This window comes from Sarcophilus harrisii, chromosome 1 (assembly GCF_902635505.1).
Source record: "Sarcophilus harrisii chromosome 1, mSarHar1.11, whole genome shotgun sequence".
NCBI lineage: Eukaryota > Metazoa > Chordata > Mammalia > Dasyuromorphia > Dasyuridae > Sarcophilus > Sarcophilus harrisii.
This window is the reverse complement of record NC_045426.1, coordinates 101693272-101718203: the sequence shown is the minus strand read 5'-3', so window position 1 is coordinate 101718203 and position 24932 is coordinate 101693272. Positions and strand designations below refer to the sequence as shown.

General features: G+C 37.8%; 1 protein-coding gene across 4 annotated transcripts in view; it reads left to right on the top strand.

The window, feature by feature from the left end:
• Positions 1 to 11765: 11765 nt before the first annotated feature.
• Positions 11766 to 24932, top strand: part of FSD1L (fibronectin type III and SPRY domain containing 1 like) — an 80222-nt gene continuing 67055 nt past the window's right edge. For 3 of the 4 annotated variants that reach the window (XM_031961434.1, XM_031961427.1, XM_031961421.1), the window contains exon 1: positions 11786 to 11892. In XM_031961434.1, the coding sequence (XP_031817294.1) occupies positions 11878 to 11892 (15 nt within the window). In that variant the 5' untranslated portion in view covers positions 11786 to 11877. Of the gene's footprint in view, positions 11893 to 24932 lie in introns of all 4 variants that reach the window. The other variant, XM_031961444.1, reaches the window with a different exon arrangement.

Below are 24932 nucleotides of genomic sequence, written 5' to 3'. Positions count from 1 at the left end.
TGTTGTAGCTGCCACATGGGAGGAATCAATATGCTGCCAGGGTACTAGTACCTCTTCTGTCCTCCCAGTGAAAAGCTCCAAGGGTATTCACAAATCTGGCTGATGGAAAGGGAAGTCAAAGGCAAGTCACTGCCTAATAAAGGAATTATTTCATCATTCCCCAAGTCAGTCCACATGGTTCGCTAGAAAGTAGGCAGAGCAGCTTTTTATGATGCAAAGGATGAAGAAATTCCATGGCAAAAGGAGAACAAATTTACACATTTATCAAATTTCTCATCTGTCAAAAGAAGGGGCTGAACTCCATAGCATATAGGGGCCTTTCTAGCTCTACATGTATGATTCTGAGTCAATATATAGCACATATTGGGTCTGCACTTACTCTCGCAACCCCACTACTGGTGGGTTGGATCTTTATAAGTCAGCTTGTATTTGTTCAGTTATTCAGTCATATCTACCTTTCCGTGACCCCTTCTAGGGTTTTCTTGGCACACATAAAGAAATGGTTTGCTGTATCTTTCTTCAGTCCATTTTACAGATGAGGAAACTGAGGCAAATGGGGTTAAGTGGCTTGTCCAGGGTCCCACAGCAAGAAAGTATATAAAGCCAGATTCGAACTCAGAAAGATGGATTTTCCTAACTCCAGACCTAGTACTTTATCCACTGTACCACCTAATTCCCCAGCGCTTTGCTACTTCTCCCTAAAGTTTCTAGGGACAATCCTGAGGGATTGGGGTAAACTTAATGCAATCATTACTGAGCCTCCATCCAGTGTGTTCCATTTGAAATGTATCAACCAGTTCATATTTCTCTAGTATCACCTAAACAGTGATTATTTACCAGGATAAGCATGGCCATTTATTCTATCCTCAATACCAATTATCATCAATTAGTTTTTATGAAGGAACTTTTACTGGGAATATATAGTAATACTTTAAGTCTAAAAATATCTGAAACCAGGAACACACTGTTCTCTATCTTGGTTTAAATTTAAAGAGGTAGCTACTAAATATTTGCTTTATCAGTAAATAAATAATGAAATACAGCTTATTTGCTTTACAAATATTAAAGCATTTAGCATAGTGCTTGGGGTTTAATAAATGCTTACTCCACCACCACCACTACAACCCCTCACTTTTGGTTGTGGCACAGCCTACATGGATAAGTTGATTCTATGCTTACAGGATGAGTTATCTTGGCCATTAGGTCAATTCACTAATTTATTTTTTTAAAAAAGCTTTTCCAAATATATGCATAGATAGTTTTCAACATTCACCTTTGTAAAACCTTGTGTTCTAAATTGTTTTTCTCCCTCCTTTCCCCCATCCTCTCTCCTAAACAGCAAGTAATCCAATATTGGTTAAACATGTACAGTTCTTTTATACATTTTTTCACAATTATCATGCTGCACAAAAAATGATATCAAAAAGGAAAAAAAAGAAAAACCAAAATGCAATCAAATAACAATAAAAAAAGTGAAAATACAATGTTCTGACCTTCACTCAGTGCCCACAGTTCTCTCTCTGGTAGAGATGGCTCTCTCCATGGTCAATTCTTTTATGGACTGGGTCAAGCAGGTTGGTTCTTAGCATTGTCTCTTCACTGGTTTCACTGCAGTGGCTGTGACAGGCTCTGCTTTTGCATCTCCATTGCTAGACCTCAGGTGGATCTCCTTATTGATAGTCACAAAGGGATGTCTTGGTTTTCTCCTTCTCCAGTATTCATTTACCTAATATGAGGGAAAAAATAAGTGCACAGGGACAGAAGAATAGCAGGACTTTTCACATGACAGTTACAAGGCAGACAAGGAAATAAAGCTACCATTCTCCCCATCGGAGGTTTATCATGGCTCTTCCTCATTTGAAAACTTCGAAGGAAGGGAGCAATCCTTTTGACCACATATTCAATTCAAGCTCAGTACTCAATTATGAATTTTTCATCATCACAAAGTAAGCAGGCAGGAAATAGTGGCAATAACTCTAAATGCTTTGAATTAGGGATAAAGTATCCGTTAATCACCATCACATATTTCTTTTTTTTTTAAATAATTATAATTTTTTATTGACAGAACCCATGCCTGGGTAATTTTTTACAACATTATCCCTTGCACTCACTTCTGTTCTGACTTTTCCCCTCCCTCCCTCCACCTCCTCCCCCAGATGGCAAGCAGTCCTATACATGTTGAATATGTCACAGTATAGCCTATATACAATATATGACCATCACATATTTCTTAAAACAGGCTGGCCAAGCCTCAACTCAGATTGGCAACATACAAAGCATAGTGTATATCATTTAAGACTGGATAGCCCCCTTATTACATATTTTTAAAAATGTATTTACTGAAGGGAATAATAGTATACACATGCTTGGGTAGATCTAGTCCTGGTTCCTAACTTCTAAGGGGATAAAAAGCATTCCCAATTTTTAATTTGGTCAGTGATTCAAAAGAGATAATGACATTAGATAAGATATTATAACACTGAATCTTACTTTTTGTAATATAATGAAGGTCTTGGGACTATATACTTCCACAGTTCAGTGTGAATTTTGGTATATGAGAGAATAGCAATAAATATACTAAAATAGTATTTAAAATTAAGAAATGAAAAAATTCAAAGGCTTGTAGACTATTTAATAGTAAAACACCTACATATTGTGTTACTTTCAAGAATTAGAAGGTACTGATGTAAGCAAGCATTAGATAATATGCAGCATTAGCCAACATGCAAAGAGTCTTGGAAGTTTTCTCAAAGAAGTAAGTTATAGAAAATGCTTTTCATAGATGCAGGAATAGTGATAAGGTTTTCAGAAATCCTCTGAGTGTCCTCATGTTTGAAAATGATGAGTTTTGGCGCAGAGCAGAGAATTGTGGGAACCCCTTCTGGTTGGCACAGGTCCTTCATAAAAGGATTTACAAACCCAAAAAGTTAGACTGGCAAAAAGAAATTTATTGTTGGAACCGAGAACTCAGCCTTTGCTAGGGAGACTGACTTCCTCGGTAGCAAGTAAAATTTCTAGCAGAGAAATCCCAACAGAGAGGTAAAGAGGGATGTAGTCCTGTTAGGGAAATAGCTGAAAAAGGTAAAGAGGGGCTGACACAGAGAAGAGAATGCCTTCTGAGTGGGCAGAGGGTCCTCACAGGCAGCTATGCCAAGGGAGGTCCCTGGTATGATTCCTGTTTTGGGCCTCTGCAAGGAAGGCCCCAATTTACTCCTTTTTATAATTTGAAACTTTGGCTTGGGGCTGGGGACAGTTTGAGTTGAAATTAGATGGAAATCTTCGAATTGAATAGAAGTTTCAATTGAATGAGGTTACTGCTCCCAGGCCTAGATTTCCAGTAGAATGGGACAGCTTATGGGGAGTGGTCAAGACAATTTTCAGCTCAATTGAGGTAGATAGAAATCTAGATCTCCAGCTTGGGCTAAGTAGTAATGGTCCTGGACTAAAATAGTCCCACCAAGATAACAGAATGAAACCACTTTATCTTGATTCCTTTGACTCCCAGGAGAATTCAAGGAGTTTCTCTCCTTCAAGGAGTTCTCAAGCATTTACCCCAAAGTCAGGACAGTTTCAGGGTCCCCTCCCCATCAAAAAGACATGTTGATATCAAATTCTGGCAAAACCTCAGAGCCTCTTCAATGAGATCCACAAACACTTAAAAGACATGAGTTTAGCAATTCACATAAATAAAACAAAATATATGAAGAATGTATATGGCTGAAATTGTTGTCTGATAAGCAGCATATATCTTGAACAGACACTACAGATGGACAGTGAATTGGGCCTTGATTTGAATAGCAGAAGAGTGGCTTAGATAGTATTTGAGGAATACTATATTTTTAGTCATCTCATATTTCTACCTTATATAAAAAGTTATCTTTTAATATCCAATATTTTTCAGTCTTCAATGGTTCCTCAGTGTCCAACAGTATTCATTCAGAAAGAGCAAGATAATCTATATAGCTCAGTGATGAGCAAATCTGGGATTTGAACAAGACCATTTTTTAAAAAACAATTTCTTTTTCAAAAAAACTTTTTTTCCTATTTCCCTCCCTTCCCCCACTGAAAAAGAAAAAAACCAATATGTAGAATGGAACAAAACAAATTCCCACATTGGCCATGTAAACTGAGAAGGGCAACCTAGGAAGTTTAAATTGTCACCACCTGCCTGGGTCTTGCCAACTGCTTATGCTGTATCTGAAGAAAACAATGAGGTATCTGGTGGCTCCTGCATTCAGTAGTGCAGTTTCTAAGACTACCTATTTGTAAGTAAATTGCCCTTTGCTCAGCTCAAGGATGAAAGCAAATTTCCTGGTTCTAGATTTCTTTATTGCTTGGGAGGTTGAGGGTAAGGGATGGAGAGAGGAGGGTTGTAAAGGGATTGGATAAATATCTTAGGGTGTGATACCTAGAGAAGGTACTCTGATACAAATATACCTACATTTTCTTTTACTCCTATAATTTAGTGTTTCAAAAGTAATGTCCTTAGTAAAAGGAAATTTGATGAAGTATATACAAGGAGTAGGAAATTATGATAATTGCCAAATTGATAAGATTTAATTGAAAGATAAATTCTGGTTTGGTTGTGGGTAGACTATACTGTTGTCTGAACATATAAACAACAGATAATTGGCAATAAACTGCCCTTCAGATTCCTGGTGAACAGGCAGCTTGGCTAATACAGCATCTTCTACTGTATGAATGAATTGAGAATTAGATTGATAGGAAAAGGTCAGTTAGCAAGCTTTTTATTAAGGGGCTACTACATGCCAGACTCTGCTGAACTGATAAAACAAAGAAAGGCAAAAAATAGTTTCTGCTCTTAAGAAGCTCACATTATAATGGGAGGAGACAACAAGCAAAAAAACTGTGTATATAGAAGCTATATACATGTAAACTAGAAATAATCTCAGGAGGAATACTCCCATCATTGAGATCCTTGAATTAGTGAATTGCTGCAACTGTCAAATGAGTCTTTACTGATCTAAGATTGGAATCTGAATTCATCAGTATGTGAAAAATGGTAGGAGTACAATGGAAATTCCTCAGTTTCCCTGAATTGTTCTGCCTCAGTTTCCCTGGTAGCCAACCCCTCCCTTCTTTGCCCCATTGGGACTGAGAATTTATTCAAACACAAAGTCAAGTTGAGGATGCTAAAGGAAACAAATAAGGAATAACAAATAAGAAGTTTTGTTGCTAGAATAGACCCTGACCGGTGACTCATCAATAATTTGAGGACCATAAGACATGACAACCATTCAAACTCCCCTAGTTCATAGGGAGGGAGGACATGTTACATGTGAGACTTCTGAAGGGTCTCCTTCAATGGCAACTCTGAGAAGGAGGAGGAAGGTGAGTTAAGACAGGAGTATAAGATATAATTGTTGGCTCTGATACCTGTAAGATGTGTGGGTAAACTCATGGATTTTTCCACACAAGCTTCTGCAGGAGTATATTAAAAAGTTTAAACTGCTTCAGTAATCCTGAAGTTGCTCATTCACTGAGCTCTTTTTGGAGTTCACAGTATTATTCCTCACAAGTATCTGTGACAAGGAACTGCAACTTTTGTCATATTTTAAAATACATCAAGAATCTATTATTTTATGTACAGTACATAATATTTACAGTATCTCCCTGTATTTCTATTATATTAATATTTTAATTCTTTCAATGGATATTATATTACTTAAAACCACATTAATATAACTCTCAATGGTAATTTTGTTTTTCCTCCATATTTACACTAAGGATTATACAAGAAGCTCTGAAAGTCCAAAGACAACTTTTTTTTTTTTTCATGGCTACCATTCTGTGTATTCTTTTTTTTTTTTTAATTTAATAGCCTTTTATTTACAGGTTATATGCATGGGTAACTTTACAGCATTAACAATTGCCAAACCTCTTGTTCCAATTTTTCACCTCTTACCCCCCACCCCCTCCCCCAGATGGCAGGATGACTAGTAGATGTTAAATACATTAAAATATAGATTAGATACACAATAAGTATACATGACCAAAACGTTATTTTGCTGTACAAAAAGAATCAGACTCTGAAATATTATACAATTAGCTTGTGAAGGAAATAAAAAATGCAGGGGGGCATAAATATAGAGATTGGGAATTCAATATAATGGTTTTTAGTCATCTCCCAGAGTTCTTTCTCTGGGCATAGCTGGTTCAGTTCATTACTGCTCCATTGGAAATGATTTGGTTGATCTCGTTGCTGAGGATGGCCAGGTCCATCAGAACTGGTCATCATCTAGTATTGTTGTTGAAGTATATAATGATCTCCTGGTCCTGCTCATTTCACTCAGCATCAGTTCGTGTAAGTCTCTCCAGGGTCATTTCTTACAGAACAGTAATATTCCATAATATTCATATACCACAATTTATTCAGCCATTCTCCAACTGATGGACATTCATTCAGTTTCCAGTTTCTGGCCACTACAAAAAGGGCTGCCACAAACATTGGTGCACATACAGGTCCCTTTCCCTTCTTTATAATCTCTTTGGGATATAATCCCAGTAGTAACACTGCTGGATCAAAGGGTATGCACAGTTTGATAACTTTTTGAGCATAGTTCCAAACTACTCTACAAAATGGTTGGATTCGTTCACGACTCCACCAACAATGCATCAATGTCCCAGATTTCCCGCATCCCCTGCAACAATCATCATTATTTTTTCCTGTCCTCTTAGCCAATCTGACAGGTGTGTAGTGGTATCTTAGAGTTGTCTTAATTTGCATTTCTCTGATTAATAAAGACTTGGAGCATCTTGATAGGAGATATCCAATGGATGCGACCAGTGTTAGGCTTGACTACCTATCAGTTACAACCGTTATATGACATTTTAAGGGGAGACAGTGCTTTAAATTCACCACGCCAGCTTACAAAAGAAGCTCAAGAGGCTTTGAGAGAAGTTGAACTGGCTTTATCCAATGTGGTTGAAAGAGTCACTCAAAACCCTTGGAGATATCAGTTTTGCCACACAAGAGGCACCCACAGCAGTCCTTCATCAAGGACACAGTGTGATAGAGTGGGTGAACCTCCCAGCACAACCAGATCAAAGCCTTACACCCTACCCAGTGCTTGTGGCTAGAATTTTATTAAAGGCCACTAAGCGAGCAGTACAATTATCTGGGACAAGACCTGATAAGATATACACCTTTTATACCAATACACAAATTAATGTGTGTTGTGAGACCATCCCAGAGTGGCAAATTTTATTAGCCATGGCTCCAAATTTTTTATATGGGTCTCCATTAAAGATAACTAGACTATTACATAATTGGCGATGGACTCTTGAAGAAAAAGTTTCTAAAGTTCCTCTTCAAGGACCAACAATCTTCACGGATGCATCCAAACATAATATTTGTGCTGTGTACTCTCATGATCTAACTATAAAGAGAGTAGTCAGAACTCCTTTTCAGTCCACTCAGCAGAATGAATTGTACGCGATCATTCTAGCTCTTACTTATTATCCAGGAGACATAAATATAATATCTGATTCGCCTATTCAGTAGGTGTGGTACAAAGAATTGCCACAGCCCAAATAAAATTTGCAGCCTCTAATATATATCAGCTCTTTAAGAAACTTCAAGAGCAAGTGAGAAAGCATCCAGGTAAGATCTATATATTACATGTCCATTCTCATAGTGGACTTCCAGGTCCCATATTTGATAGGCAATTCAAAGGCAGATAGCCTTCTAACTATGTTGGTCAATACCCTTTGTTCCAAGAAGCTCAGGCATCTCATTCTAAATATCATCAGGCTGCCGAGCTTTACGTTTACAATTTGGAATAACAAAGAGGAAGCTAGGAGCATAGTAAAAGCCTGTACTGGCTTGCCTTCCTTTCCACGCTCCTACACTGCCCCAGGGAAGAACCCTCGTGGTTTGAGACCCAATGAAATCTGGCAAATGGATGTGACCCATTATAAATCTTTTGGTCGTCTGTCTTTCATCCATGTTGTGGTAGACACCTTTTCAGGATTCACTTTTGCAATGCCAGCAGCAAAGAGACAGCCAGTGGTCACTGAATTCCTCATACAAGCATTTGCCATTATGGGTGTGCATAAGCAATAAAACAGACAATGGTCCTGCTTATACTTGAAACATTTTGCACACTTTTGTGCACAGTATAAGATTTTACACACCACAGGCATACCTTTTAATCCTCAAGGACAGGCAATAGTGGAGAGGAGAAACAGAGATATTAAGACACTACTCCAAAAACAAAAGAAAGGGGGAGCCACAGGTAACCCTAGAGAACTTCTAAATCTAGCTCTTTATACTATTAACTTCTTGATTTTTGACAAAGATGCACTGGCTCCTGCTGACAGGTTTTATAACCCACGGAAGGTCAGTGTAGTCAGTGCACAGCTCCACTATCTTTAGATAATCGCCAGGTGATGTGGAGAGACCCAGAAAGTGGTGAATGGAAAGGACCAGATAGGCTAACTGCTTTGGGGAGAGGGTTTGCTTGTATCTCTACAGGTGGAGAAGGAATCAGATGGGTGCCAACGAGCCATATTCGCCTTGTCCATCGCAGAGAGACGGAGCAGACCTTTGAAACAAAGGAGAAGACCCAAGAAATATCGGGTGGTGCTGTTGCTGATTGTGCTCACCATTGAAAGAGCGTGGCAGTTATGGCGTTTGACTCATGGACATCAAAGATTGTCGGATTTCAAAACCCTCAGGAATCATTGGATTCTCTGAGACATAGGACTTGAAAACTCTCAGGAATCATTGGATTCTCTGAGACATAGGACTTGAAAACTCTCAGGAATCATTGGATTCTCTGAGAAATGATAAGACTGTTACAACACTTCAAAATCTGCTGGAATCATTGGATTCCTAACACATAAAAGACTTTTCAGGACTTCAAAAACTCAGGGGGATCATTGGATTCCTTGACATGTGAAACAATGGACAATAGATTGGTTTTGGACTATCTCTTGGCTGCTGAAGAAGGTGTATGTGTGACTGTTGTTTACATACCCACCTTCTAGGACTTCTGGTGATCTTTTCCAACACCATGTTGATTTATATTGTTTGCTATTCCGCTACTTGTGTGTACAATTCATGTTTGTTACACCACATCGAGCCTGCACTGACTGAGGGGAGGGTCATCCCTAATAGCCTCTGCGTTATTGCTGTGTGCTTGTGTAATACCTCCCATGCTGATGGGTTTGTGCATAATAAGACCCTTCAGCCCAGAAACCCTAGCAACCCCATTTCCCTTTGGTGCTTTTCATCTCCCTTCCTGAGATGTCAGGTAGGGCGTGATCATCTCCTTTTTAGTGCTTTCACCGCCTTTTCTGAGAAGTCAGGGAGGCTGTGATCACCTCCTTTTCGGTGCTTTCACCGCCTTCCCTGAGAAGTTAGGGAGGCTGTGATCACCTCCCCTTGGGGGCTCTGACCTCCCTGAGGAGTCAGGGATGGCATGACCACCGGTGTTCTAAAATAAAAGAAAGCGGGAAATGTAATGGGCTGAGGTTTGAGCTGATGCACTGAGGTCCCAAGTACATGAGGCTAGATAGTAATTGGGCTATACTCTATTAATATACATGATTGGATTAAGAATGGTCCCTGCCCACTCTCCTTGCAAGTCCTGATGTGTTGTATAGGAAATGACGATTTTGGTGGGTGGAGGCAGAGAGGGAAGAAGACAAGCTGGGAGAGATTGGGCTGGGTTCGAGACTCCGAGCTGCTGGTTGTGTGGCTGCTGGTCGAGCTAGCTTCTTGACTCAGCTGCACACATTGCTATCGCCGATTCTCTTCCACCTCCGATCCTTCTTCACTGAGAATAAAGACTGACGATTTTCCCCTAACCTGAATTCCTGTCTCGTGCTGATCTTAAAATACACGATCATAACACATATGACTAGAAATAGTTTCAATTTCTTCATCTGAGAATTGTCTGTTCATATCCTTTGACCATTTTTCAATTGGAGAATGGCTTGATTTCTTATAAATTAGAGTTAATTCTCTATATATTTTGGAAATGAGGCCTTTATCAGAACCTTTGACTGTAAAAATATTTTCCCAGTTTATTGCTTCCCTTCTAATCTTGTCTGCATTATTTTTGTTTGTACAAAAACTTTTCAGTTTGGTATAATCCAAAGACAACCTTAAGGACATAAAATTAATCAACCAACAAGCACCCATTAAGTGATTAATATGTACCAAGTACTATATCCCCTACAACATATCAAGTGGCAGAACCTCCTGATATCAAAGAACTTACATCCTATGGGAACAAAAGGATATAGCATGCATCTTGGGTCCTTTTGGTGGGCCACATGCTAGAACTCAACAGTCTGTTCAGGATACTGGTACCTTTGTTGGAAAACGATTGACAAATGAGATAGAAAGAACTGCTCTCTCGGGCTCTATATAAAGGATCAAACTCTCTAGAAGAAACATTCCTCTCACTTTTGAGCATATACCTTGGGGCTCTATCTACACCTACTTTGGACATCCAGTGGCAGAGGATTTCTGCTTTCTGAACCATTGCCTTACAGCCTATAAAGAAACATCGCAACAAGTATAGATAGTTTTGAGACTAGATTTCAAGTTTCCGCCTATCTCTTCTGCTTTGTGTGCACAAATGACCAAACAGCAATTCAGAGAGGTGAACATTTCCAGGCTTTATGAGTAGGAAATAAATAGCTGTCCTATACGTGACACCTACTTTGCATGTTGAATACCTTTTCCACAAGGAACCTAGTTAATTCCCAACTTCTGACCTCATCATTCAACTGAAATTTTGTTTCCAAAGATACCAGTGATCTTATGATGGAATCCTTGTCTATTTAAGCCCAGAGCTAGAGTGACCTTTTTGGAAGTTAGGTAACTTGTCCTTTCTCAATTTCTCTAAATATGCTATTTATACACCTGAAGTCTTGAATATAACTTTCAGTCTGTCCTATCTTTGCTGGTTGGCACCTTCATTATTTTGGTTCAATTCAACAATTATTTAGTGTGCAAAGCACACAGGCACAAAACATTCTGTGCAAAACAAAACCCATGCTCTGTAAGAAATTACATTTAATAGTTGCTGTGCAGTTTTACAATTTTGAGCTTACGTCAACATTATCCTTTGCCTTCCTCCCTTCCTCCTTTTGTTTCTTTTTCTTCCTTTTCCTTCCTTCCCTTCTCTCCTATAAGTGTCTGAAGAACTGGTACACGAGCCCGAGGAGGACGTCTCCTATCGCTTAGTACACCCCAATGGAAGATTGAGCTTGTGACACAAACTTTAATGGACACACCGGCATAGGGGGCAGCGTCCAGCGTCGCCGGGCAGTGACACGGAGATCTTGCGGAGCTCAGACACCTTGCTCGGATTCTCCGCACTTCTCACGCGCTCCGGGGGTTTGGTTTGGTTTTGTATGTACGTTTTGAACTCCAACAATTTCCTAGATAAGCTCTGTAGAACATCTATCTCTTTATTTCCAGCGGGACACGACGCCCCGGGAGACTCCTTATCCTAAACCTTATCCCAATTCCTTTTCTTTCCTCTCCTCCCCCTCCCTCCCTTTTTCCTCAGTCACGGTCCGCTCTCCTCAATCTGCGACTCTCCCCCCCCCCCGCGTCCGTGAGGACGCAGCGCGCAGGCGCCGAGGCCGCGCCCTCCCCCCCGCCCCTCCATCTTGAGGGAGGGGGGCCTCCACACCCTGCTGCGAGGGGCGTGTGCGCAGGCGGGCTGGGGACCGGAGTTTTGGGTTACAGCGGGCGGAGACTGGCCAGGCGGCGGCTAAGACCCGCGGAGCATCAGTCTCCCGGGAGACGGCGGCGGCGGCGGCGGCGAGGGAGCTGCAACCTCGTTCTCTCTCCCGTGGTCGCAGAGCCCGGCGGCGGCACGAGGCCTCCCCATGGATTCCCAGAAAGTGAGTGATGGGAGCTGGGCCGGGCGAGCGCCGCCGCATCCCCGCGCGCGGGGCTGGGCGGGGCGTGTATCCGCGGCCCGCAGGGTGTGCGGGGGGGTAGAGAGGAGAACCCCGCTGTCTGGCCCTCCTCCCTCTCCTTCGGGGGGCGGGGGCGAGCGGCCGGGTTCTCCTCCCCTCCCCGTCCCGGGCCCAGGCTCTGTAGGGGGCGCGGGGCCGGGGCAAGATGCGCCCGGCGAGCTGGAGGCGGCGGCCCGGGCTCCTTCATCCCCCTCCCCCGACTAGCGAGAGCTCCGTTAGCATCGCGGCATCCCGGGGCCGGGCCCGCCCAGCCCACGCCCTCGCCTCTCCCGCCGAACGTCGGGTCCTGTGCGGGGCACGGGAGGAGGCCGGACCCCACCCCTGCCCCCCGGAGCGCGCTGAGGAGGGTTTGGTCCGAGAGGGAGGGGGCGCTGCTTAATCCCGAGCTCAGGCTTTCTCGGCGAGGAGCGTCCGGGCCTGTGAAGGGACGGGAAAGTCCCCGTTCTGAGGTAAAACTTGTGCAGGCTGGACGGTGACCGAGGCCGGAGACCTGGGAATGGGCCCCCACGCCCGAACCCCCAGCATGTGACAGACTCGGCGTTTGCAGCCATCGGTGACTTTTCACCGTTGACCTCCGCACTCGTGAGGGAGTCGGCTGGACGAGTGCTCCTTATAGTGAAGAGCATCCCTAAACCCTGCGCTACCCATCCCCCCACCCCCAACCTCCCATTCCCTCCCCCACCCCCTCCGTCGGAGGGAGAGTCGGATACTGCTCATCGTGATAACGCTGCGGATAATGCTGTCCGTGTGAAACCGTGCTGGGCTAGGGGCTAGGGGCTAGGACAGTTATTATCTCATTTGATCAGACCTGGGAGGTGAATATACGAATAATAAACTAGCATTTATCAGGCACTTTACCCTTACTATTTTTTAGGAGCCTCCTTACCACCCTGAGAGGGAGGAGCATTAGTAAAAATAATTATAATCATGATGATAGCTGACATTTATATAGAACTTTGACAGAGAAGGAAACGGGTCCAGGGGAAATTGTGACTTGCCGACCAAGTCTTTGAAGAATACTTCAAATTGGCACTGTGGTCTTTTTGATGATAGCTGCCTCTTGCATATATTTCTTGTTAGGTTGTGGCTATAAGGAAGATCTAGCGTTTGAAGGGGTTTTCTAAAGTCATTTAAATTTAACCCCCTTAAAATTTTTGATTTGAGGTCCAGACAAGTCTCAAGAGCAGTAATAGCAGAGAGTTGGGATTTGAAATAGGTCTTCTGGCTCCAAATTATGCACTTTTTCTTCTACAAGATATTCCCTCTTTTAGAATCTTCCATTTCTTGCATAGCTAACATTTTATTAAGCACCTGCTAAATACTGTCATACAAAGTAAGGTGAGGGAAAGAGTATACACCTACCGCAGTTTAGTACTTTAAGTTTAACCAGTTTAAGTTGTTACTCATGTTTCTATAAAAACAAAGCTGCTTCATAGAGGTAATAAACATACCAAATCCTAGAGCTAAGATTAGAACCCTGGACTACAATCTCTCTGCTCTTCCCTCTGCACTATTGTGTCTTTCTTTAAATAGAATTAAAAGGGCCCTAATTCATACTGGATCAGGAAATCATAAGTTCCCTATTGTATTTTTTCTGTTTCTAATTCTTTGCCAGTATCTGTGCAATCATAGGAAATAAGCACTATTGACTAATGATTTTAACATTTGATAATTATGTGATTTTTTTTGCTTGAACTCCAGCTTATTTTAAAGTGTTTAGGGTATTGTATTTTAAAATCTGATAAAAACATATTTGAAGCCATTCTGTTGGAAGCTATAAATCGATGGAAAGACATGTTTAAAGAGTTTTTTTTTTAAATTTCAGGCTGTTAAAGAATAAGGTAGGCATGTGAAAACGTAAACATGTTTAACTTCCACATTTACAACGTAGAATTAATGTATGCTTGCATCTTCAGTAAGAAAGTAAGTAAGGGCACATTTCTGATTTCTGCTTTTTATGATTAATGACTAACATTCAAGTATGTTTCTAAATATTCCAGTTTTTGTGCTTTGGATATTTTTATGTCTTTAAATTTTAAACAGTAGTTTTGTTTTTAAACATAACTGTTTATAGTATCAAGTTACTGTAACTTTTTTAGATGAGAAATATTGTGACTTTAAGCGATTGATTATTTTATGCCCATTTTATGTCATCTTATCAGTTTGGATTTAAACAAGGAGAGATATATCTATAATAGTACTGAACTTAAAAGTTAAAAAGACCTGGATTTGAATCCTGCTTCAGACACCTAATAGCTGGGTAACCCCGAGCAAGTCATTTAATCTTTGTAGTCCTTATTTTCCTAATCTCTGAAAGGAGAAATTTAAAGCAATCTCGTAAAATCTCTTCCAACTCTAAATCTAGGATTTTATAAACAGTAAAATATTAGTAATTTTCATTTCAGCACTTTAATTGTGGTTAGCCATAAGCACCAGTTTATCATCATATTTTAGTATAGGAGGATTGAATTAAACTTTATGCATTAACAAACTGTACTATTTAAAAGAATATTTTATATTGTGGCATTAAAATATTTAATATTACTGGAATCTTTTTTTCCATAGAAATTATTATAGAATTATATTATATTCTAGAGTTGTTAGATATGTTTTTCTCTTTATGATTAAACAGGAATGTTAACATTTTGATGACAGATGCATGATAGAATGGCCATGAAGATATATCTCTTCTACTCTAGAAAAGTGAAGATTGTCAGTAGTCAAGCAATTCTTTCCAGTTAAATATTTATTTGGGAAGAAAAAAAATGGAAAGGGTGATATGCATTATAACAAGGATTTGATGTTAATATTCCTTTGGATTCTGCTTTCCTTTGGTGTGTGGCACATTGTAGATAGACTGTTAGAGAGAAACTTTGGAACGGGGAGTTTTGTTGTTCTTTTCTACAACCACTCCCCAAATGAAACCATGCCAAATTCACCTTTGCTCTTAGGTTACAGAGCCTCCCTTATGTTTTTAACAATTGGTTTCCTCGTAATAGAGGCAAATGAGGACTATTAAATCCAAATTGAAAGAGGATTGGAAGTTCTGACTCATGTAACTCCACTGCTCTAGTTATAGGATCTGAGGCTTAACTAAAGACAGTCTTACAGTAACAGGATGGCTGCTAGTCAGCAAATAGATAAGTCTGACCAGCTGCTTTTCTATCCTAGGAAATAATTTGGACTATGGTGTTATGTTACAACAGACACTGTTTGAACAGAGTCGGGGGAAAACTATCGTTTTCGATATATATAGCATCATGGATACAGACAACTTCAGCCTTAGCTTCTATACATAGTAGGATTTTCTTGAGTTTCTGGAACATATTCTTCCAGAAGATATGTTAAATATAGGTTGGCTTTGTTTGATATAAAAAAGCCTTTTCAATATATCCTTAAGTAAATTTGAGAAAATCACAAAGATCTATTTTCTTATGAAGTGAGGATAGAATCAGAGAATATTGTGATACTTGGAGGAATTTGAGGAATTACAGGATTTAAAGTTTGGCAACTAGGAAAGATTATACTTTAATTTTGTTCAGAAGACCCTCCACATGGGGAAATACAATGCTTTACCTTACTAAAGCTGTAGAAGCATACATTAGGGATCACTTGGAAGAAGGACACTGAAAGTATTATATGTGTCCCTGTTTTTTTTTTTTTCTTGAATCTCACAACAATCTTTTGGGGTAATAGCATCTACAAATGATATTAGCTTCATTGTACAGCTTGAGGAAATTGAGGTTACAAAGGTATTGAAGGCAAGATTTCTGCAGTACTGCTCTAACCATGTCTTCTCCTTCACTAAACTCCTTTTGTTCTTTGCTGCCTCCAGAATCAAATACAAAAACCCTATTTGGTATTCAAAGTGCTTTATAATCTAGCCTCCTCTCCTACATTTCCAGTCTTTTTTATAGTTATTCCTGCCATGTACAGTCACGTTGACTTTCTTCTGTTCCATAGATAAGACATTCCATTTCTTTGCTCTTGGCATTTTCTTACCTGTCCTCCAATCCGAGAATGATCTCCTTTCTTATTTTTGGTTTATTGAATTCCTTGACTTCCTTTTAAATTCTGGCTAAACTCCCCATCTTCTACAGGAAATCTTTCTTTAATTCTAGTGCCTTCCCTCTGTTAATTATTTTCTATTTATATCTTGTTTGTACATATTTGTTTGCTTGTTGCCTCTCCCATTTAGATAGTAGGCTCCTTGAGGGAAGGGAATATCTTTTTCCTCTTTTCTTTTTTTTAAATTTAATTTAATAATAATTAAATTTAATTTTAATATGCATAGTGTTTGGTATATAAAAGGATGCTTAATAAATGTCTATTAATTGGCTTACTGACGGAATCTGAATCAAAATCTCTCCTGACTCCAAATCTAGTGTGATAACACATTGGCTTTTTACTGAGGAGACTGAGATTTTTTGAATAAACTTCAAGTTTACAGTTTTTTTTAGCTTTGTCTTGATATCTTTTCTTTAAGTTACTCATCTCTTACAGATGTTTGAGAAACAGCAGGGATTATGATTTGCCTGGTACTCATTCTGCCTTGACAGCCATAAGCAAAATTGGGAATGGATAGGCAAAGTTTATTTTTGATCTCTTGCACTTTGTTGTAACTTCCCTCATTTTTCCTTCTCCCTAAATCTTTTTTTTTTCTTGTCTAGATGTTCAAGTATCTTTTTGATGTTCAAGCTCACATAAGCATACCTATGGAAAGTTTATCTCTAAAACAGAATTACTTTTCTTTGAATACTGCTAATCTCTGCTGTGTATAGCTGGTTAAAGTTAATTCTTAAGAAGGTATGAATACTTGCTCTTAGCAACTCAAAGTTAGTCCATTTCCCACAAAAATGATAAGATTTGTTTATTGGTCTCCAGGTATTATTTAGTATTAGTCCTTCATATCATGCTTTTTCTTATCTTTCAACCTTTTCCATTATGTGAGTGGATGCTTAGCAAAAAACTTTCATATTTGGGAGTATTGGTGAAAAGCTTTATCCACAGAAATGAAGTAAAATGTAGTTAGTTAAAAAAACACAAACCCACAAAAATTTCCTAGTTAATGACAAATAAAGCTACCTTCCTGAGAGGATGAGTTATGATGATAGTAACTGATAGTTTTATAATCATTTATGGTTACAAAACTCCACATAAATACTCATTTGAGCCTCATCACAATCCTGTGAGGCAGGTGCTACAGATGGTATTAGCACCATGTACAAATGAAGAAACAGATTAAGAAATTGTGTCTTACCCATGATCAGAAAGTATTTTTCATAGCTGGGATTTGGATCTTAGTCTTCTTGTTTTTAAGTATAGCAGTTTGCTATACTAAGAGTCATATACCAGGTGAATTGATAATGAACAGTGTTACCTACAAAATTTTTTATCTTTTTCATCTTCCTTTTTCCCTTCTTAATAGTAACCTTTCCAAGCTATTTCAACAACTTTAATTTTTTAAATATCCCCCCAATAAAATTGATAAAGATCTGATATCAGTTATTTATGCTTGTTGAGGATTTTGGATTGATTATACTTTGAATAAAACAGCAACATGAATTAAAGCTTAAGTCTGATCATGTCCCTCTGCTCAGTAAGTTCCATTGGTTCTCTATAGCCTCAAAAATATAATATAAATAATTTTCTCTTATCATTTAAAGTCTCAATTTGTCTTCTTTATTTAAAATACACTATGACTTAGGGACCAATCTTACATTACTCCCCTTTATATACTCTAGCAAGACCATCTTCCTTGCTACTGTTCACATGACTTTTTTTTTTGTTCTCTGTGCTTTTTCACAGGTTATTCTCACTGCCTGGAATGTATTTCCTTACCTTTGCCTCTCAGACCCTAGTCTCCTTCAAAGGTCATTCAAAGACCACCTTCTAAGTAAGGTCTCCCTGATTTCTTTAGGTGCTAGGGTTTTTCTAAGCATATTACTTAGTTTTTACTTGGGGGTAGAGAGCTGGTCATGGAGTTAGGAAGACCTCTGTTTGTCTTACATTTGACATGTACTATTTTATTTTATTTTTGCTATCCTGGACAAGTCATTTAACTTGTTAATATTTTAGACCCATTGTGTCAAACTCAAATTGAAATGGGAACCATTAAACCATATTTAAGGTTCTCTGTGTGTCACATATTGACTTAGTATACCACATATTTTTATAGATATTACATACATATATTATATATATGTATATTAGTAAATCTACACATTAAAATCAGAGAGGAATTACATTTTAGTATGATTCAGGTTATACTCAAGAGTGTGTATGTATGTGTGTCTGGGGGAAACACATGTGGCAATGTTTTATACCTGTTCTAGGCAATTCTATAAGACTATAAATTACAGAGAAAGGATTTTCTTCATCTGGAAACTCCATCTATCAATGAAATCATAAGTTTGGTCTCAATTCCTATATTTTGTATCTACTTATCTGAATGTGTTGTATTCCCTGCTACAATGTAAACTTATTGAATGCAGGGACTACATCATTTTTTGTTTGTCTTCTGCCAGGAATATAAAAGGTCTTTAAATGTTTGCTGATTGGAATGCAAGACCATTTTGTTAAAGTAGACAAAAAAGAATGGTAAGCATATGTGGAGGGCAGCAAAGTAGTGATGAAAGAATATTGGGTTAGCATGAAGAGATCTTTGTTCTAGTCCCAAATTTGTAACTAATTAATTGTATGACCTTCAGACTACCGATTAAGTTGTTATAAAGGAATTCCTTTATAACTGGATTGGATAACTCTTAAGGTATTTTCCAACTCTTGAGATTATAATTTAGAGAATTTATGATCTCATTGATGTAAGAATTTCTTCCAAAATAGCAAAACATTACTCTGATATACCTACATATCCTTGAAATTCTCTTGAAATTTCAGGGACCAAAGAATGTCTATGTCTTACTATTGATTCTTGCTGCTTGTCTAACCCATGTTCTTTTTTTTAATCACAGGTTACAATTGACTGATGATATTCCTTATAGTTCTTATTTATAATGCAATGAGATTTGCTTATACCTGCCATATATTAGATATTGACTAGTGCTAACACATCACTGGAACAATGTTGGGAATAAAATTTAAAAAAAAACCGGGTCTTTGAAGGAGAATCTTAGGGTCATTTTTAAAAAATGTGTTTCTTATAAAAATCATAGAACTAGGCCTAGAAGGGAATTCAGAATCTATATAATCCAACTCCATAATTATATAGATGAAGAATAAGAGAATCTTGGAAATTCAATGATTTTCCCAGGGCCACAGAGGTGGTGTCAAAAACAGATTTTGAATCTAGGTCCTGACTCAAGAAATAATGTCCTTTCCACTGTATCATACCTCCCAGAATATATTTGCTGGGATCTTCTATCTTTTGGATGCTTATGATACTCTTTTCAATTTTTTGCTTAGTTTGAAGGATCTTAAGGACATACATTTGGAGTTATAAAGAACCTAAGAAGTCATCTAGTAAAACATCTTCATTTTAGAGTAGCAAATTTAGGATCCAAGAGGAGGTGAAGTGAGTGGCCCAAAGTCACATGAGTAGTGAGTGGCCCAAAGTCACGTGAGTAGTGAGTGACTCATCTGGGATTCAAACCATGACCTCTGACTCCAAAGTACGAATTCCTTCTGCTGCACCAGCTGCCAATCAAGCATTCTTTATGCCAAATTTCCCTTAACTCTGCTGCTTCTTGTTATATAAAGAAATAGCACTCATAATCGTCCATACTCTTCTCTGTAAGTTTACAAATTCATATTCTAAATCAGTGTTGCCATTGGTTGTCATATCCTGTTTTTTGTCAATGAAGTCAAGCATTAATATGCTTTCTATGGTGGTTTAAGTCCTTTTGTTTTCATTGTTACAGCAATTGGTCTGCATCATTAAACTTTTATGTGAAATGCATAATTAGTTTTGTTGGACTTTTGGTGATGTTATCTAATAATAGGGATTCACATTCTTCAGTAGTATGTCCACTGGATCACTGAAAGTGGATCTGACACTTAGAGTACCAGTAATTAATTTAAAATTAATAAATTTAACGAAAACTTGATTCTTAGCACTCTTTCCCTCTTTTCTGGTATTTTGCCACTTATCCCTGCAGAAGTGGAAGGGATATACACAAGACTGAGGGCTATTTTACATTTTTCTTTGTTCATGGGTTGCCATGGCCAAAGAATTCATTACCAAGGAGCTAGACTGCTGATGATGAACTTCTCCTTATTTAATTCAGCTGTTTTTTTGGAAAGCACAAGCTGTCTGTTGCTGCTTGGACTGTATTTGAAATCTTTCCAGCCTGATAGAATCTGCCAGAACTTGAGCTCCTTTGGCAGAATCTTCAAGTCTCCAGAATCACCTCAGGGCATCAGTAGGACTATGTACATGGTTCCAAAATTATGTGCTTCTAAATTGCTTAATTTACTAACTTTTCATTTTCCTAATTTGTAAAATAAAGAGGGAAGCATTAGATTATCATCAGAATTCAATTTTAAAAATGTTAATATTTATGGGGCAAGGTAGATTTTTCAGAATAATAACTTGAATTTATATAGTACCTTAATGCTTACAAAACACTTTACTCACAATATTGTGAATTCATATGTATTAGATTATTACTTGCTTTTTTATTGTAGGCGAAATGACTTGCTCCTAGTCACGTAGCTAATGTAACTTTGATCCAGGATTTCAACCTAGTACTCTTCGTTGCAAGTGCAGTGCTATGTCTGTTATGCTACATTAGAGGTATTTCTTTGTGTACCACTTTAGAGGAGAGCCGGGGATTGGCCTGGCAGAAACTATTGGGTTCATAGTTTAAGGACTGAGGTAGTGGGAAAAGAAGCCTGTGTGTCATTGCTTGCTTTTTGTAGGATTTTTCTCTGCACTATCACAGATCTTGTGATAAGCAACAGACCTTCATTCCTTTCTTGAGCCTGCATCTTTCCTTCACTATATTTGGATCCCTGACACTCATCCCTCCATTTCTGCCCTAATACTTTCAAGTACATGTTTTATGTTTGGCACATTTATTAAAAATTTATTTTTTGATGTACTGTGCCCTTTTTATCTGGTCTTGGAAGTAGTTGCTCTCTTTGCCTCTGATGCTATTTCTTCCTGTGATAATGAAATTTTTGTGCATTTCTCCTTAAAATTTTTCTTGCTAATAGAACCACTCTGTATTTCTTTGAAATGGAGAATGTATGAGTAAGAAGGGCTCTCCTAAATAGGCATGGAAATGTCTAATTTTAATATCTATTCTTAAATGCATACAGTATTTTTCTCTTCTGTAGAATATGTAGAAATCAAATTGAAGGATTTTCTGAAGAATCATTAGAGTGATTTCTGTTTTTAATATGTGTTCTTTTTCAAGTCATTTATTCAAGTGTTAGCTGAAGGGAGGATATTTTGTATGGACATAGTTATATTTGTTGGGGTTATTTGTAGTATTTATTTTTTCCCTGATAATATATTGTAAGCTTTCTAAATTTATTTTATTTTGGCTCCTATTTATAAGTTTCTTGAGAGTAAATGACAGTTTTTGCTTTTTAGCTCTTTGTGCCTTGTATCTTAATACAGGAACTCAATAAATAAATTTTGGTTGAATTGTTTCTCAAGTTTCTGGTACCCAAAAGATCCAGTAATTTGAAATCCCATTCTAAATAATAGTATGATTTAATTCCTTTTGGAAGGAGCTGAGTAAACTGTTAAAGAGATTTGCTTAGATATGTGACTAAACTTTCCTCCATATTCATTTTTTCTACTAAATTAAATCAGTGAAGAAGAAATGTCTTATTTTTTTCTTTGTTCAACAGAAGTTGAGATGAAAATAGAGAATCTAAATACAGTAATACCTTAAAAGTCATTGGTTTCACATAAATCTCAGAGCAAAATAAATATTTCATTGATATTAGATTTAACATTTAAATATTTTTACAAGTCTTCTGATCTGATGTTCATTTTGGAATACCTAAAATAACTAGAGAAAGGATGATGTTGGATTATTGTACATTGATGTCAAACCCAGATAGAAAAGTAGGCCACCAAACTGTATAGAAATATGGATCCCTGTAGGCTATATATGACTGAGAAAACCACATTTTTAAAAAATTAATACAACAGCGCAATAATCAGAGAGGAGCTTTGGTTTAGTCTGATTCAGGCTGCACTCAGGAATTTTGTGAACCTGTATTTCACCTCTAATATAGTGGATAGTGAGCTAGTCTTGAAGCCAGGATGATTAGGGTTCCACTTTAGCTTCTGACACATACTGTACCTCTTATTTTGGATAAGTTGCTTAAAAGGGCTCAAGTCAATTCTTTTTGTCCCCTAGTTGCACTGGGGAGGTACTAGCCTGCTTTGGTACTGAAAATCCCTGTATTTTCCATTGAAATTCCATTGAAATCAAAGGTCCAAGTGTTTTTTTTATCCTCAAAAGAAACCAAAAAAAAAAAAAAAAAAACTAGTGAGAACTAGAATACATTCCATAGCTTAAATTTTGTATGTTTTACTTTGTATTGCTTTTCCTAATTTTAAAGTGCATAGTATGTACAGTTGTATTTGTATTGTTACTCTGGCAGTAGTTACCAACTGTTTAAGCTTCTTCTCAAAGTTAAAAAAGAAAGTCTCAAAATTGAAACGGACATTGTATTTATTCACTTTCATTCATCTACAAATCTTCTATATTTCCCTAAAGTTAAAACAATTTGGCAGTTGTTTCAGAACCTCAGAGGTAAACTATCTTTGTAATAAAAGAGAAAAGTAAATTGAAAAGGAGTTTTTAAGATAGAATAGGAAGGAATGTATAATTTACTAGCTAGTTATAGAAATGATCTATATGTTTTTTGTATGATGCTCATATTAAAAAAAGATGTTTTCTGGTTTTCATACTAGTATTAGCTGTAATAAAATTTGTTTTACAAGTTATCCAACTTGCTTTCTCTTCCAAATTGGCAAGACCTTACTGTAATTAGAAAAGCTTTTTTTGTCAAGAAGAAGATACTGGGTTGGCTTAAATCTTCCAAGAGTTACTAACTCTGTGCATCTGAATTCAGTTAGTTAATTGTGGGTAGAATTAAGCTGAGTAATTTCCTTTAGATTTTGTAGCTGTGAAATTAGTTAAAATTTTTATTGTTCAGTTGTTTCAGTCCTCTTGGACTCCATGCTACCATTTTGGGGTTTTCTTGGCAAACATAATGGAGTGGTTTGACATTTCTTTTTCCAGTTCATCTTACTGATGAGGAACTGAGACAAATAGGGTTAAGTGCCCAGGGTCACACAAGAATTTAAGTGTCTGACATAAAATTTGAACTCAGGTCTTCCTGCCTCCAGAGGAAGTGCTCTACCCAATGTGCCACCAAAATATTTACATATTTTTCCTAGTATCTGTTAATACTTTAAATGTGTTGTATAAATTGTAGAACATTTGAAGATTTGCAATGGAGGAAATCTGAAGAAGAAATTTTTTATTGAGAAATATTAATTCTACATTAGGGATGAAAAAAATCAGTTTGTACTTTTCAAAACACATCCATATATTGTTTATTGTTCCAGTTCATAGTCAACAAATTTTGTGAGGCTCGTAGCGAAGATATTATAATTCCTGCACTGGGTTCTTCTCCCAGCCCCCACTCACACTGGCAAGTCTGGTCCCCAGTGAGCAGCTGTTGCTTCTATTTGTCCCCTGAGAGTTCTAAGAGGAGTGAGGAGGTCTTTGATTTGCTGCTCACTAGTCTCTATTGCTTTCCCCTTTTTTGATACCAGTTAGTCAGGCAGACTTTATTAAGTTTTAGAACAGGGCATTTGCTGCTAAGGTCATAAAGTAAGAACAAATGATATTAACGTATTTCCTTGTTCTATTTCTCTTTCTCCCCCATTACCTGGAACTTGGTGGAATTTTAAAAATTTTATATATGTAAAAGAAGGGGCCTTTGGAAAATATTTCCCTTCAAAATGAGAAAATACAGTAAGAATTGTGGTAAAATAAGAATTAGAAAGTGAAGTTGTTTGGATTTGATTTTGACTTTCCACAATGAATGTTATACAGTAGTCCCAAATAAGTCATTTTCATTTTTGATATTGCTATTCATGGATATTTATTAAATCTTTTCCCCTTGGTGCTGTAATTTGTATTGGATCATAGCTTTAGATCTAGAAGGAAGCATACATTTGTTGATTATTCTGAAGCCTAGGAAACTTTTAAAAAAGAAAAATAATTGTCTGGATTTCACTTTTATTTTGGTACTAGCAAATGCTCTTTTTTTTCTTGGAAAAGAAAATTGCAAGCTTTTTCATTTTCAAAATACATGCAAAGATAACTTTCAGTATTCACTTTTGAAAAAAAAATTGTTCCCAATTTTTCTCCCTTCCCCTTACCCCTCTCTCCTAGACAGTAAGTAATCCAATATAGGTTTAAAATGTGCAGTTCTTCTATACATATTTCCACATTTATCAGGTTGCGTAAAAAAGAAAAATCAGATCAAAAAGGAAAAAAAGGTGAGAGAGAAAACAAGCAAACAACAATAATAAAAGTGAAAATACTAGGTTGTGATCCACACTCTCCATAGTCCTCTTTCTGGATGCAGATAGCTCTCTCCATCAATCTATTGAAATTAGCCTGAATCACCTTATTGTTGAGAAGAACCAAGTCCATCACAGTTGATCATCATGTAATCTTCTTATTGCTGTGTTCAGTGTTCTCTTGGTTCTACTCACTTCACTTAGCATCAGTTCGTACAAGTCTCTCCAAGTCTTTCTGAAATCATACTGCTCATCATTTCTTATAGAAGAATAATATTCCATTATATTCATACCATAACTTATTCATCCATTCTCCAACTGATGGACATCCACTCATTTCCCAGTTCCTTGTCACTACCAAAAGAGCTGCTACAAACAGTTTTGCACATTTGGGTCCTTTTCCCTTTTTTGTGATATCTTCGGGCTGTAGATCCTGTAG